The following is a 15,760-nucleotide window of genomic DNA, read 5'->3' as shown; positions in this document are numbered from 1 at the left end:
CATCCCTTCCTCCCAGACCCCACAATGATTGCATGAAAGATAGCAATATATATATATATATACATATATATATATATATATATATATATATATATATATATATATATATATATATATATATATGCATGTCTTTTTTTGCAACAATACTTGCCACGTAACACGTGCTTGGCCTTTTTGAGCATCTTTACTTGCACTTGTAACATGGACATTTTATGTGGAATACCCTGTAGGTATCAAGTAAACCCCCTATATTCCGATTCAAGGCGTGTTTTTCTGTAATCGATCTCCCAATTATTTCAGTAAAACACTCCATTCTGAAATCAGAATCAAATTTGTTTGGCATTTGTTACTAGCCTGTAAAATTTGGTATCTATTAATCCACCACGATTTGGTATCTATGACTCTATGCAGATACGAGACGTGATTCAGTGAGCCCCCAAGAAACGACCTGCAGGTCGGCGCAGCGCTCACGGTGTCTTCTACCCCATGATCTAAGATCCATGACCCAGCTGTACTGGAATGATGACCAGTCTGGGTGACATCACAGCGTGCGCTGCGGCTGCGCCAGCTGTGCCGTGGGAGTGTTTTACGGGTGTGGGTGCGCGGTCCACAGCTTTCGCTGCGCTGCTGTGCCGTGGGAGTGTTTTACGGGTGTGGGTGCGCGGTCCACAGCTTTCGCTGCGCTGCTGTGCCGTGGGAGTGTTTTACGGGTGTGGGTGCGCGGTCCACAGCTTTCGCTGCGCTGCTGTGCCGTGGGAGTGTTTTACGGGTGTGGGTGCGCGGTCCACAGCTTTCGCTACACTGCTGTGCCGTGGGAGTGTTTTACGGGTGTGGGTGCGCGGTCCACAGCTTTCGCTACACTGCTGTGCTGTGGGAGCGCTCTCCAGACTGTCGGTGCTGGGGAGCGCTCTCAAAACTGCTCAGAGGGAGGAGGGGGAGGGGGGGGGGGGGCTCCAGAATCCATGCATATGAAGCCAACTCAAGCATAACAGAGACTCAATAGGCTTTAAAAGGGTCACATTGGGGCGATATATAACACCCAGTCTTTAAGCAATGCACTTTCAGATAAGCCTTTCTGATCATGATTTTTCAACAAAATAATGCTTTTGTGAAACATGGGATATAGACCAGAAGCTAGATGGGAGCCATACATGTTTATATATTGAGAAACCCCGAAACACGAGACATTTTGTTTCAACCTTAACATGCGGTCGGGTGGCCAGCTGGATACCCTTCGCTTGGGTGGGGGTCAAGTTGACCTCGCTAACATCTCAGGAGCTAAGAAACCTAGAGACACCAAATTCACAGGGTGTGTTGACCTGTACGTGAACTCGCATAGATCAAAGTTTGAGGCTCCTGAGGTCATAACCTTTGGGTCAAATAAGGTCAAACAAGGTCAAATTCTAGGTTGGTTTCCAAAGTGCCCGCAGAACCTAGATATATATTTCTAAGCAAACGGTCACATGCCAATTTAAGGCCAGTGACTTTTTTTGGCCTTTTGGAGGTTATGGTGACCAAAATCATACTAGACTGCTCTGAGTGTTGCATTTGAATAAGCAACAAAGATTACGCTAGGGAGCATATTCCTAAAAACAAGATGTTGACATGGGGTATTTTTGATTAATGACTCATTCTGGCCTTTAGGAAGCCCATGCAAATGCAGAATGTGGTTCCTGCTATAAATAGATTCGAAATGAGCACCAGAAACTGTCCCATACAGCAAGCCCCACGGCAATAAACCAGGTTGGTTTTGACCTTGGTCTGGCCTTCATACCTGATCTAAGATCGATGTTATCTGCTCATTCAATTGTTGTGTGGTCTAAGAATACATCTCAGAGATGTATGACTTCGTCTAACACTTCGTGGTTACATGAGATTGAACGATTTCCTAGAAATGGACTTCGCTGAAACCATGGCCTGACTTTGACCTGCTATAGGTCAGTCACCTTACAAGGAACATCTAAATTTTTGACACCAAGCGATCCACTATTCAATTGTCTACAGCTAAGCAAATTTTGGCGCCGCTACGCCGCGCGGCTCGGAAACCATTCTGGAAAAACCTTCGAGAGCGGGGGGGGGGGGGGGAGGTCAATCTGACCCCAACCGGAGAGCGGGTTAAAAGAGGAGTGTTAATATCCCCGGTCGTGAATGATTTTTTCCTTTTCTTTTGCCTCTACACGGGCTTGAGCACCAAGAACTCTTGTTCTGGAGGAACTGTTGTCCTATCCGAACCTTTAAAGGAAGATTTTTTGAGTGGCGATCTTTATCCCACAAACGTGCATCCTACAAACGTCTGCCATGTGAGCGATTGCACTAAAATCACGAAAAATGAGCGGAGCGCTGAGCTCGCATTTGCAATAAACATCACACCATCGTGACGCGTATGTGGTACACTTTTCAACAAAGCCGGCTGATTAGCTCGCTTATCTGGCCCTATTCCGCCGGTTCGCTCCAGGGCCTGGCCCCCGGGATTGCGCTATGAATCAGACGTGTGACGGTGTCCAGAGCTCTCCAGTGTATCGATCTCCGGGCCGAGTCATTACTCCCTAATATTTGAGGGTGAGTCACAGTCACTGCCCCGCGAGAGCAGCCACAAACGCGTGCGCGTGCAGGTTTGGATTCGTCGCTGACTGACTCGCTGTTGTAGCTGGAGCGGATGCAGTGTGCTGCTGGTGGTGCTGCTGGCGAGAACTGGGTCTGGAACGTCTCCCCAGTCACCTGGTCCCTTTCCAACCCACCACGGGCAGGGTGCGTCAATCGTGTGCTGCCGCGCAGATGGTGCGCTGCGTGCAGTTGGCGCCGATGAAGTCAGCGGCTCAATGTCATCTGCTGCCGTTACTTCACAACACATCCTCGTGAAACTGTGACGCTCTTGATCTCGCAGCTCTGTAATCCAGCACGTGCCTGCCAGGAGTATGTGCCATGCGACAATGTGTGTGAGACAGCACTGCCAGAGCGGCACAGCTGTCTACCTTTAGTGGCCCGTCTCCGGTAGCCAGCTGCTCACGTCGCGCGCCCACCTCTCGTTGTTTGTCACCCTTTTCTGACGGTCAGTTCATGACACTCGCGTGTTGATAGCCGGTGTCTGATTTTCTGTTTTGAAGGAGCATGAGGCCTAGTATCTCCCATTTTTCGGCGCCGGCCGCACATATTCCGCCAGCTGGCGAAGTTCTGTTGGAACTCACTCGGGTAAAGACTGAAAATCGATGAGCCGATGCCTGGTCTTTCTACGGCAACGTTGTCGTTGGAAGACGCAGACGGCTGTTCGTTAGATAGCTTGCAGAGTGAAGAGATCGAGCGTTCATCGAGCACCAGAACGGTCTTCTGTTACAAACGTCCTTATAATGACTATTATATTTGGATTCCAAACGCAGGCGTTAATCCAAACATATCACAGGCAACTAGTATACGACCACTTTAAGGCTTGGCAATCGGCTATAGCAGTGTAGAGCAACACATAAGAGAACTGCAAGCACCACTCTCATGTACTTGCTTCCCTTATGTCTCATCGTGAAGCAAAAGCGTCGTAGAATGAAACCAAGTGAACATAAAGCTCCCGGGAAAAATAAATGTGCACACAAATACATGTTTAGAGTGGGTGCACCATGCCACGCGCTTAGCTCTCAGCTCAGTTCATTTTCGTCAAGGCTTCACATTAAAACTTTTTATCTTTATATAACCCATTTGAATAAGTAGGCAGAGATATGCGTGCCACATTGTCATTCAACCTAGCTTTAGAGATAAAACAGAAGTAACAGTGCTGCAATCTTGCCTTTTCGAGGCGCAACGAGTTCCGCCTAGTTACCCTTTACAACCATCTAACGCATTTGGCTAGCTTCCCATCAAGGCATGCCGCAATCGTAGGTGAGGAGACCACCCACCGTAAACCCAGACGACCAGTCTGAGACCTCAGACGAAATCTGGGACCCCTTGGGGCCAATGTTGTTTCGATATTACTTGAATTAAAGACCAATTGATACAGTATACAGAAAAAATGAAGCAAATCACCGTTCGTCAAAACTTGGTTGAGAAAATAAGAGATTACTGCAAGCTAAGAGATTACTGTTGGTGAAAAGAAAGCAGATCATACCAACTGAGACACACACATTTGGACAGAATAGTTCGTCGGGCACTGGGCTTTCACCTCCGCCCCCCCCCCCCGATCATTTATACAACCGATGCTCCTAATTTGGCCTTTTGGACGGCTTTCCCGACGCATGGATAGTCTATGAAGACGCTGGGACTTCATTCTTTGTACTTACCAAACATTTCATATGCTCCTTTGGGAAAACATCCCGGCCGAACGAAGCAAAACATCTCCTTCATCACACCCTCGGGTAACCAAAATGTTCATGAGAGGTTTAGGGCTCTGGTCCCTTCCTGTTCCAAAAGTCGCACAGGGTAGGCGCGAACCCTCGGTCGAAGCAGGAGCACGCCGCCCGGGGCATCCGGGGTGACGTCACAACCACCGGCCCTTGTGCCAGCCAATGCGCGGGCGGCTTGGCTATGACGTCGTCGGTCGATAGTGGTCCGAGCGGCGGGGCCTGGTGCGTAAAAAGGACGAAGGCGGCGGCGGCGGTAGATCAGTGGGGACTGCGGGGGCGAGGAGAGGTGACGCGGAGCTCTTGCGTCGGACACACCCGGCACGCAAGTTCAGAAAGCTTGAAGAAAGTTTACGAAGAGTCTGTGAAAGGTTGGCCGCTCTTTGCGCTGCGTGGACAAGGTGAGTGGTCGACGCGATTTCATGGCACTTCACTTGTGTACTATCACACCTTACTCTCATCTGTTGACGTCTTTTAATTTGTGTAAGTGTGTACCGCTCCTGGCTCATTTCCTGCTTAGCTTCCGCTGAACGGTTGGAAGAACCGCTGCAGCGGCTTGCCAGCTGTACCGTTAAGCTAGGTCAGCCGCGTTCGACGGTCCCAGGCGTTACGTGCCGAGCGAGTCCGGCCCCGGACGCCGGGCGCCACTCCCTTGATATAACCTCCCACTGTCGCGTTAATGCCGCTCGTCCCGCAGTCAAGGTCACATTCAGGCCTCGCCGCACATGTGTGGCGGGCCCGGAACGGTGCCACCCGACCCGCCTGTACACCGCGCGGAGGCTCCAATGACCCGTGTGGGACGCGCCACCACCTGTTGGAATTGTGCCAGCTGGGCGGCACGTTCGTGTGTGGTCGGCGTTCAGAGAACGGCGGCGTCGTGTCCTCAGCACATTGGTGTGTATGGACGGGTTGGCCGCTCCGGTAATGTGAACTGGTTTTTTGGCTGCTATCAGTTTGTTTCGTTTCGTTGAGGTCACTGTACTTGCGCCCAACGCCCTCAGGCCGCAATTGTGGTTGTTGGTGGTTAAACTGGATGTAACTGAAAGATCAGCAATGCTTGCTATCACGCTGCCGAACTTAAGTGTCAACATTCAGAAATGCTTAACACGCAAATGTCAGGAAAGCGGAGCAGTGCCGACCGATATTTAACTGTCAACATCCAGCCCCGTGTTAAGTCCTTCCGCGATACGTTCTCAGTCGTCTTCCGGGTTGTTCCTGATGTATGCGGTTCGTGAGCTGCGTCACCACACTGCCCGATGGCCCTCTAACAAGGAGGTGTGATCTACGTTGCCGCTCTCTGTCGTTCCGCACAGCTCGACAGCTCGCCGCCTCGGCGCCGCGCCGCAACTCTGCTCGTCATCTGACCTCCCGCCTCCTCCCCGTCGCCGACAGGTTCCGGGAGACCCGTCCAGCGGCCGCGCCCGTGCTAGCACCCCCAGCATGACCCAGGAGTCGGACGAGCCGGCGGCGGCGGCGGCGGCGGTGGCGACGGTGGCGCCACCGCTGCCGCGTCGAGCGACTGTGCAGTTCGCGGCGGACACGGCCGCGCCGCGCGAGCCTGACGAGCAGCCGCGCAGGCCCCGCGAGCCGGACGAGCAGCCGCGCAGGCCCCGGCTGCACTCGTCCTCGTCGCGGCCGTCGGTGGCCGACAAGCTGAGCCAGATGAACCTGAGCTTCGCCGGCTGCGGCTTCCTCGGCGTCTACCACATCGGCGTGGCGGCCTGCATGCGCCGCTACTGCCCGGAGCTGCTGATGAACCGGATCGCCGGGGCCTCGGCCGGCGCCATCGCCGCCGCGGCGCTCATCTGCCAGACGAGCCTCAGTGAGTGCGTCGTCTCGGTCACGGCGGCCACAGTTGGCCGTCTCAGGCTGCCGGCTTTCCTTTTTCCGAGGCTCAAACTAAAAAAATCGCAAACTGAAAACAATCGTAACATCGCGTACTCACTCACATACTTCAAGTCAGTCTTTGACACCATGTGGCACGGCTATTGAGGTAATACCAACTGGCAAGCTTTATGCCACGCTTTCCCCATAATTTTGTCGTGTCATGATGATGGACGTGTTGCAATCTGTATTCGGTTGGCAACACAGGCGCTGTATCTGAGATGCGCCGTATCGACCACGCGGCTTACAACTGCACCGCCTCGGGGACAGACTATGACCTCGGCAGTCCCGGTGTACTCCACCCCAGGTGCAGGCTCCCGCCGGAGGCCAGGCACCTTGGATCCCGATCTGCTCCTCGCTCATGACGCATGCGATCATGGTTTCAAGGGGATACCAAGCGAGGCGCATTGAGGATAAGCAAGCCTCTCGAGCGGCAGTGCATGCCGCGTTATGCAACATATTGTAGAGGCCCAGTCCAGGGTCTGTTGACAGTCGTCGCTTCGTTGCGGCGAAGCTTCATGTTGACTGTGTCAACTAGCCGCAACACGGTCGTTGTCCCCGCCCGTGCTCCGGTGGTGACCTTTGCCTACTACTCGCCGCTCTCCGCGACCGTGTTTACTCACCGGCCGGCGGGGTCAGCGGGCGCGGCCGACCCCGGAGCGCCACCCCGATGACCCCTGTCACGACCTCCCCCTCGCCCGCAGGTGAGATCATGTCTGACCTGGTGAACGTGGCCCGGGTCATCCAGGCGCACATGGGCGGCCCGTTCAGTCCATTCGTCTCCGTGCCGGCGATGCTGCACGCTGGACTGCAGAAGGTGAGGCCCCGGACGTGCGCGACCGGGTGGCCCGGCCACTCCCAGCTCTGAGTCACTCGTGGCTGGCTGGCCCAGCGAAGCGACGGGGCGGACCCGGGGTCAGAGCCTGCAGCCGCGTGATAGGCGTATCGCGGCGTATCATGGTGCGCTAGCACAGATTATTTGTCGTTTTTATCAGTCCGAAAAAGTCGAGTCGGTGCGTGTAGCTCGCGTGTTGTCTGTGTTCTCTGACGACCTTCAGTCCGATGCCGTCAGCGGATCAGTTTGGTTTTTGCGATGACGCGCTGGCAAGACCCAGCACTTGGCCGGGCACTGTCATGGATTCCCACCGCCGGGGCTCTATCTAGCGAGCCCAATCAACGCGTCCGACTCGTGTGCGGCGGACTTTTTCAGCAGGTTTCCCCAATCTGTCTCTCGCGGAGCGTCCGCGCTCCTACCGCGGGGGTGCTCTGCGCGGCCGTCAGCTGCCATCGCCTCGCGCAACCCTGCTCTGACGTGCGCTGGTCGCCCGCAGAACCTGCCGGACAACGCGCACGTCCTGTGCTCAGGACGTTTGCACGTCTCGGTCACCCGCCTGGAGGACGGCCAGAACTGCATCCTCTCCCACTTCGAGTCCAAGGAGGAGCTGATTTCGGTGCGTGGCGCGGTCCACGGCCGGGCGCCGCGTGCCTCTGTTTAAGCGATTTTCGAGCATGGTGGCGGCGAAGGGCTCTTTGACGTGCATTGTTAATTGTACGTGGCCCCGGCAGAACGCGTATAATTTTTGTTTTTCTTCCTAGCCCGCCAGGAAATTGTCTCCGATCTTAACTGGTAATGACTGGCGTATTCACGGAAAAACCAGTGGCCAGGGCTCTGGAAACACTTGCCCCAAAAGGTCGAACAAAAGTGCCAAACAGCCTATGCTTTATGACCGTGCTTCCCGCCATGTTCAATATCTGTCGCGTTGTGCGCACTTTCCTAATTTCACTGCAGCCTGGTCCGTACGATTTACTTTTAGGACCTGGGTCACCATTTTCCTGATCTTGGGAATTGGGCGACTTAAATGCTTAGGTTTTCTTTCACAAGGCATATCAAATGTTTGGGCTTCCTTTCACAGTCTGAAAGCTTACACACCAAGTGCGTTTTTACCGACGGACCTGAAGTTGAGCCGCCTGCAGTATGCCTCCCACCGGCTGGTTCGCTGTCCAATCGGTCGCCATGCGGTCCTCCACTCTGAGTCCGGACGTGACCCGAGCCTGCTCTGCCCCTTCCCCCAGGCGCTGATGTGCACGGCGTTCATCCCGGCCTTCTCCGGCTGGCGGCCGCCGCGTTTCGCTGGCAAACGCTACATGGACGGCTGCTACAGCAACAACCTGCCGACGCTGGACGACCGCACCATCACCGTCAGCCCGTTCTGCGGAGAGGCCGACATCTGTCCCCGTGACCGTTCGCTCAGTCTGACTGTGGTGAGTGGCCGCGCTCGTCCGGCGCCGAGCCCCATATGCAGCAGTCCGCTGCCAGCATCTCAGGCCTTTCGGGGTCATTTGGGGTCAGCTGGGGTGGTGTAAGGTTCGCTGGTTGGGGCTGCGGGCGTACCTCCGGCGTGGTTTGAAGGGTGGCACTTTGTCGTATGGTAACTGACGTAAGGTACGGGATCATGTTCTGCATCCGCGCTCAAACGTTACCCACTGTCGTCACTCATCGGGGCAAGTTTGGACTTCTCTCCGACTTAGGGGTGGCCGCCTGCGGTGCTGCCGAGGGCCGTCATACCGGGGCGGGGGCCATGGTGACGCGCAAGCTCTCGGTCCCCAGATCGACGCGGCCAACACACGGGTGGAGATGACGCCCGAGAACCTGCTGCGCGTCTTCATGATCATGTACCCGCCCTCGCCGGAGACGCTGTCCGACCTCGCCAACCAGGTGAGCGGCGGCCCCCGGCCTACATACCAGCGCTGGGAGGGCTGGCTGAGGCGCGAGCCTAGCGCTGCTGGTGCTGGTGCTGGTAAAGCACGAGCCTCTGCTGCTCTGCTAGTGTTCACTGTTTTATGCGTGAACTAAACCACTACCCATTTGATGCGGTGATGCATAGCCGTCATAATGTAGATCAAAATGTTTTGCAGCAGACTCGCTAGCGATCTGGCTGTCGCTGCTTAACCATTATCTACGACTTTCGCTGCTGCGAATGGGTGGGCATGTAGCAGTAAGTGAGTCTGTTTAAATGTAGGGGTTCGACGATGCCATCCGGTTTAAATGTTGCAGGGGTTCAACGATGGCATCCGGTTTAAATGTTGCAGGGGTTCAATGACGGCATCCGGTTCCTGATGCGTCACGATCTGATGAAGTGCCAGATGTGCGTGCTGACCACGGAGATCGTGGGCCGCGCCTACTCCAGCTGCGGCCGGCTCATCCAGCACGTACACTGCGACGACTGCTGCACCAAACAGCAGGTTAGGGCGCGCGGCCGCGAGTTCTTTCGGAGCTTCCTCGCTCTCGTAGTCACTGCTTGCTGTAAACCGTTTCTGTTTGTTGTTAGGCGTGCGTGCTGATTATCGATTATCAACGCTCAACCAGTGAGCGCGATTTGATCCGCATACGTCGCGTTGCAGCCCGCTGCGCGGCGGCTCGCGCGGAGATTGGGGAGGGCACCGGGCGGGCGCCGTGGTCGCTGTTCTGGCTCGCACACCCGCCAGATTTCTAATTGTTCGCGCATCTGTTCTCTGTCCGCACTACACGCCGGCCTTGCGAGGCGGGTCAGCGGCGTGTCAACCACTAGCTTGATGCGTTGCGTAGAGCCTGCCTGACCTCCATCCCGGGCGCCGGGGTCATGCGCCGGCGGAGACCCGTGCCCCGCCACCCCTAACCCACCGTCCCACCGTCCCGCCGCAGGAGGCCATGGTGGCCAGGCTGCCGGACTCTGTGCACGAGCCGCTGTACCAGAACATCCTCAGCTCGCGCCGGCTCTTCCGGAACTGGGTGCTCGACTTCCCGGGCGTGCGGCATCTGCTGGTGCTGGCTCTGCCCTGGACGCTGCCCTGGACCATCGTGCGCAGCATCTACCGCAGGTCAGTGGCGCCAGGGCCACGGATGGCGCGGCTGCCGGCAGGGTGCGTGTCGGGACGTGCCCTGACCGATGTGAGACGCTGCCGGGTCAGGCCCAGTCGGCGCCGGCATCAAAAAGCAACCGAACCGCTTGTGCAGAGAAGTGGCGGTTGTTGGAACGTGCCCTTTCGCTGTGGCCAGTACGCAATTGGGGCAGTCAGAGCGATGCTCAGCTGGTTTTGGCCTTGTCGTGCGTCAGTAATTCCACGTCTGCCTTTCTTTTTGCCGATCCTTTGCCTCATATTTCTCGCCTTTTCTTTCGTGCTCTCACCAGAACCTGCGTATCGACACTCTAGTGAGACAAAGGCACTGTTCACCACTCTCCAACTAGAGCAGCTCGATCCGATCCGATCCGAGGGGGCGGGGGGGGGGGGGGGAGATGCGCTGTCAAGTCAACGGCCTTTGCAACCCGGGCAAAAAGCGATGGGCGCGTCGCAAGCTGTTTGGCGCTGGTGAAGGAATGCGGGCTTCTGTGACAGCCGGCGGCAGCGCCGCGTCTGTGTTTGTGTCTGGCGGAGGTCACGAGGGCTCGCCGCTGCCCGCCCCCCGGTCCGTGCCACGCACACGCTGACGTCACCGGACGACGCCAGCGACGTCAGCTCTGGCTGTCCGGTCCGGCGAGGTCAGGCTGGAGGCCGGAGGACGCGTGTACCGAACTGGTCACAGGCGCTAGATCAGTGTACAGTGGACGGGTCCTGAAACAACAGACGTGCTTGTTCATGGGCGCAGCGAACTAGATCGCCCTTGACGGAACATAGCTTTTTATGGCGCGACTGACGTCATCACTGGCCTTCGATTGGTGAGGCCCTGTGTTTGAGGTGAAGTAACGAATAACATGGTTGTATACACATGTTCTGTTTTGGTGGGCTGGCTGTCGCGTGAACCGGTTTGCTTCACGAATCGGTGTCGACTACAAGGCTGGTCTGCCTGCGATGAATTTCTTAGAAAGGCCGCGAAACCTTCCACGATATCTTCACCGCCATCTCCGTTCCTGTTCACGTCGCCTGTTTGGTTCCCGAAGCGATACCCGGCGCACGCCTCCCGTTCATTAGACGCTCCTCTCTGCCCGGGGACGGGGTATGGCGCTCTGTTCAGCTTGGCGTGCACGACCATCCTTCTCTGCTCCTGTCGCCGTCGGCGGCCGCCTCTGTGTCGGCTTCGCGCCCTGACCGTACCCGCCCTGTTCGCAGACTGGTGGCCCGGGTGCCGCAGCTGAGCAACCTGATGGAGTCGCTGACCAGCGAGGTGATCCGCGCTGTCCACAACGGCTTCAGCGCCCACCTGCCCAAGTCCCAGCAGGTGCACGCGCGCTACACCTGCCGCGTCAACGTCACGGAGTACGGCGAATGTGAGTACCCGGGCGCCGGCAGTCTCAGAGTACCGCGAATGTGAGTACCGGGCCGCCGGCAGTCTCGGAGTACGGCTAATGTGAGTTCCCGGGCGCCGGCAGTCTCGGAGTACGGCTAATGTGAGTTCCCGGGCGCCGGCAGTCTCGGCCACACGGACCAACGGCGCATGGAGTGGAATACATACGACGTTGCGCGTATGTATTCCATGCGAAAATACCGATGGCGGAACGAAGGCCTGAGCCAGCCAAACAAGGACGGCGCCTGGACTGTGAAAAGTCGCTTCGTAAAGTGTGGGGAAGAGCTGCGAGGACCGCCGCCGCACTAGGCGCACGTTTCGGCAAGGGTTTGGCTGCCTGTCTGGTAATGCGTTCCGCCCCGTGGAGTGTCGATGCTGGGAGGAGAAGCGCGCGCCGGTCGCTAGATCCGATTAAGCCACGGCGCAAGCGCGGTCGTGTCGCCTTTCCCGCGGCATGGGCCGTGTGGTGACCTTGGGTGTCGGTCCGTTACAGCGGCTGGCGTGGAGGACGGCCAGGCGGGGCCGACGGAGCCCGAGACGGAGCCTTACATCCCCGGCATCGTGCGCCGCTTCGACCGCCAGTTCCAGGTCGACTTCACCAACAAGTGAGCGACTCGAGCGGTCAGAGGTCGAAGGCCTGATCCCGCGCCCGCGTTGCACCGCAGGCAGCGAACAATGCCGCGGGGGTTTACATTGCTCGCTCAGCTTGCGTTTCCGGACGTTTTGCACCAGTCGCGTGCAGCTCACGTCGGACCTCCACATTCAGCTATGCAAACAAAGTCGACTTCCCGAAACCCTGCGCGCCCCGCCCCTCCACGCGCCCGCCTGCTCTCCTGCGGCTGCGCGCCGCGGTCGCCGCAGTCGTCCTACCGACGTGCGCAGTTGGCGCTCTCACCCGACGGCGGCCGGGGCCAGCCGCGCCCTAGAAGACGGCGGTGGGTGCGGCCGGGGTCGTGGGTGGACAACACGCTGCCAGCGCGCGCTGCGGTCACCTAAAAAAGCGGGGCGCGCGGCGCGGCGGTGTTTTGCCGGGCGGAGTGACGCAGACGCTGTCACTCCGGGCCGTTTATTTGGGACAACGCGACCTCACGCTTATGGGTTCCAGACGCTATTTTGTCACTCGCCGGCGAAGTCTGCTGCGCTGTTTGTGAGACAAAAAGGTGGAGTTTGAATGGGTCGTTGCCTGCGCTGCGAGGAATAGTACGGCGCAGTAATCTCTAAACACGGCTCGTTGGAATAATGTCGGTAGCTTTTCATGGAATCCTTTTTTACCAAGGCGTCAGCAAGTAGTCCTGGCCCGTGCGAGTGAACTGGCCGCTGTGTAACATGATCGGCGTCCAAGCCCGCTCGTCATGCATCCGCCAGCACTGAGGTGTGCCTGCGTCCGCTGCGGCAGGGGCTGCGGAACGACTATGGTGCGGACCACCAGCGACGCCGAACGGCTGGAGACGGAAGTTATGGCTGCCGGCACGTCACGAGATGGCGGGCCCGGTGTCGAGGTGCTGGACGTCAACTTGCCAGAGGCCGCCGTCGGCCCGTTCGACCGTGAGGTGTTGCGCATGGCGCTGGAAGCTCAGGGCGACTCCGACTGCGGTGTCAGCTGGTACTACACCGACAAGGATGGCAATGTGAGTCCACGCTCCGTGAGATGGCCGTTACCCACTTCTGATGTGTCGGTGGCGGCTAGATATAAACTTTAAAAGGAGGAAACTTGTGCCCTACATCAACATCTTTTGTGTGAGATTTGGGGCGCATCACATGTGATTTAAACCATATACACAGCTGTAATGCATTTCCACAGATGCGTATGCCAGATGTCATGCATATTTATCGCATGTCGCCCATATTTTTGTGAGTTTCTGCACTACTGGCACACATAATGGCGAGGGATGCATCGCTAACCCGCCCTCCCTGGCGGGCCCTGCGTCAGCGTCACCGGCCACTGTCGGCGTGATGACCGCTGCGACTGTGGTGCTCTGCGCCGGTCGGGCTGACAGCAGGGCCCGGCGCCACGGTTCGTGTCACGTCGTCTGACCGGTCGCCGCGGCCCACAGGTGCGCGTGCGCCATGTGTCGGCCGTGCCGACGCCGGTGGCCACGCCGTGCGCCTCGCGGCGTCCGAGCGTCTGTGACGACGGGCTGGACGCGCCGTCGCTGGAGGCGATGCGCCGCGCCGCCGCCGCCTGCCGCGCCGACGCCGACGCTGACGACGACGCCGACGGCGAGGACGAGAGGTCAGCCGAGCGAGACGAGCTGTGACGACCGCCGGCCCGCTGCTAGCCGCCCGCCCGCCCGCCTGCTGGCCAGACAACGCTGACGGGGATCGCCACGCCGCTCCGGCCCGCATGCATGCTCCGGCCGCATGCTAGCGCGGACGCGGCCGCCGCGCGGGCGGCGCGCGCCGCCGCGTCGCTTGTTCGGTCGCGGTGAGGCTTCTGCGGCTGCTGCATGCACTAACGCTTCTCACCACGCACGCTGCGCTGCTGACCAACCGCTGGCTCTGGACGGAGTGACGATTGAGGATGTGGTTTGATTTGTTGGATTTAAGTGTGTCTGTGAAGTAAGGAAGTGAGAAATGTGAAGCAAAGAGGTTTGCGACCTGCTTACAAGATTGCAGACTATATGGAGCAGCAGTCTGTTCCTGCTCTCCGCCTCTAACTTGATATCATTTCGCCTTCACTGTTCTGTCTCGAAGCTCTCGAAATGTCACCGACGTATCCGGTCTCCCCGCCCGCCGCTGTCTCACGCAGAGTCACCTGGTATGACCCCAGGGAGGAGAACGTGACGTACGACGCCGGCATGGGGGTCATAAAGGAAGAGGCGAACGATATGCTCCCCGAAGACTAGTTGCTCCCAGCGGCGGCAGGTGGCAGCAGGGATGATGTGCTCCCGGAGACTAGTCGTTCCGGGCGGCGGCAGGTGGCAGCAGGGACGATGTGTCTCCGAAGACTAGTCGTTCGCGGCGGCGGCAGGTGGCAGCAGGGATGATGTGTTCCTGAAGACGTCGTCGCCATATCAATGCAATCACGATGTGTTCACCGGCATGGCCCACCTGGGAACATTTAATGATAGGAAGTCATTGCCATGCAGGAATTTCATGTCGCTTTAATGTCATAATCATCGCCATGTTATGTGTAGTACCCATTGCATTGTACCACCCCTCGACCCCTCGCATTGTATTGTTTTATCTCAAGTGTTTCAGCGGTCCCGACCTGCTGTGTAGGTCTCACGCTGTGTGGAGTGCTCAGTCCCGTTGTTCAACTGTTGTGATTCCGTGAGTTTGTAAAAAGCCTTGAGAATTTGTATTTACGTTGCGGGCAGGGTACAGACCACCAACAGCGCGGTACTATTCCTTGTTGTGCACGCGAAACCCAGCCTGAAAGTGAACGTCCACTTGGCGTTGCCTGCTGCTCGTAGGGCATAGCGCCTTCACTCGCAACGATATGTGTGCTGTGATTATTCTATTGGTTCGTATCTAGTGGTTAGTTTGTTCATGAGTTTTCGTTGGTTAATTGCGCGTTTAGCACTGAACCGACGTGTGGAAATCCATTATAGCGTTTGCGATGTGTGATGGTTCTCATTTAGGCTGGTAGTATTTAATCTTGTGGATCCTCGCACCGAATGTTTATTCTCAGGTTAGTTTATGCACGTAGCGTTTGAGTGTCCTCTGGACCGTCCTGTACCGGTCCGGTGGAGGTATTTCGGCGCCCGGTCGAATGTGCACCAGGACTGTTTTACTGCGCGAAATTGTTCTCAGCTCTTTACCGTATGACACATTGAACTCAAATTTCGACTGTTCGGATTATCATTTCAGCAAAAGTGAATGATGGTTTCACGTCTCACGAGCTTTAATGCAATCCTCGTTCTTAGACGTCCTCGACATCGTTTAACCTTAGGTTAAGTATGCTTTCACGGTTCCCTTTCAGCCCCGCGTGTGGTTGTCACTCCGCGGTCTCAGGGTTTAGTCTTTAATAAACTTAAACGAGCTGTATCTCAAAGTTTTATTTTTTGCTCTTCCGCCAAGCGGAAACTGGCACGGAGTAGACGAGCTGTGCGTGCGATCATGGGCTGTGGACGCGATGTGATGATGTGGATAGGAGTGATATAGCCCACTCTCGATCACCATCATCCCGCTCCAGCTGTGGCCAAGAGCGTCGCGATGTGATGATGTGGATAGGAGTGATACAGCCCGCTCTCGATCACAGTCATCCCGCTCCAGCTGTGGCCGAGAGCGTCGCGATGTTATGATGTGGATAGGAGTGGTACAGCCCGCTCTCGATCACAATCATCCCGCT

At 56.9% G+C, this 15,760-nt stretch overlaps 1 protein-coding gene across 2 annotated transcripts; it reads left to right on the top strand.

Moving 5' to 3' along the window:
• Positions 1–4,572: 4,572 nt before the first annotated feature.
• On the top strand, positions 4,573–15,456 carry LOC119107367 (1-acylglycerol-3-phosphate O-acyltransferase Pnpla3-like). 2 transcript variants are annotated; one of them, XM_037230799.1, is made up of 14 exons: positions 4,573–4,723; positions 5,020–5,216; positions 5,715–6,144; positions 6,911–7,023; positions 7,538–7,657; positions 8,280–8,468; positions 8,815–8,922; positions 9,297–9,449; positions 9,889–10,064; positions 11,292–11,449; positions 11,960–12,071; positions 12,863–13,094; positions 13,521–13,699; positions 14,237–15,456. In XM_037230799.1, exons 3-14 carry the CDS (start codon positions 5,763–5,765, stop codon positions 14,310–14,312), a joined length of 1,998 nt encoding a protein of 665 aa, XP_037086694.1. In that variant the 5' UTR covers positions 4,573–4,723; positions 5,020–5,216; positions 5,715–5,762; the 3' UTR covers positions 14,313–15,456. The 2 variants fall into 2 exon arrangements, with proteins under 2 accessions (XP_037086694.1, XP_037086693.1); XM_037230798.1 differs by lacking the exon at positions 5,020–5,216.
• The last annotated feature ends 304 nt before the right edge of the window (positions 15,457–15,760 follow it).

Source organism: Pollicipes pollicipes, unplaced genomic scaffold, assembly GCF_011947565.3.
Source record: "Pollicipes pollicipes isolate AB1234 unplaced genomic scaffold, Ppol_2.1 Scaffold_6686;HRSCAF=7923_pilon_pilon_pilon, whole genome shotgun sequence".
NCBI classification, from domain to species: Eukaryota; Metazoa; Arthropoda; class Thecostraca; order Pollicipedomorpha; family Pollicipedidae; genus Pollicipes; species Pollicipes pollicipes.
The sequence above is the reverse complement of the archived record's forward strand: the minus strand, read 5'-3'. Positions and strand labels throughout refer to the sequence as shown.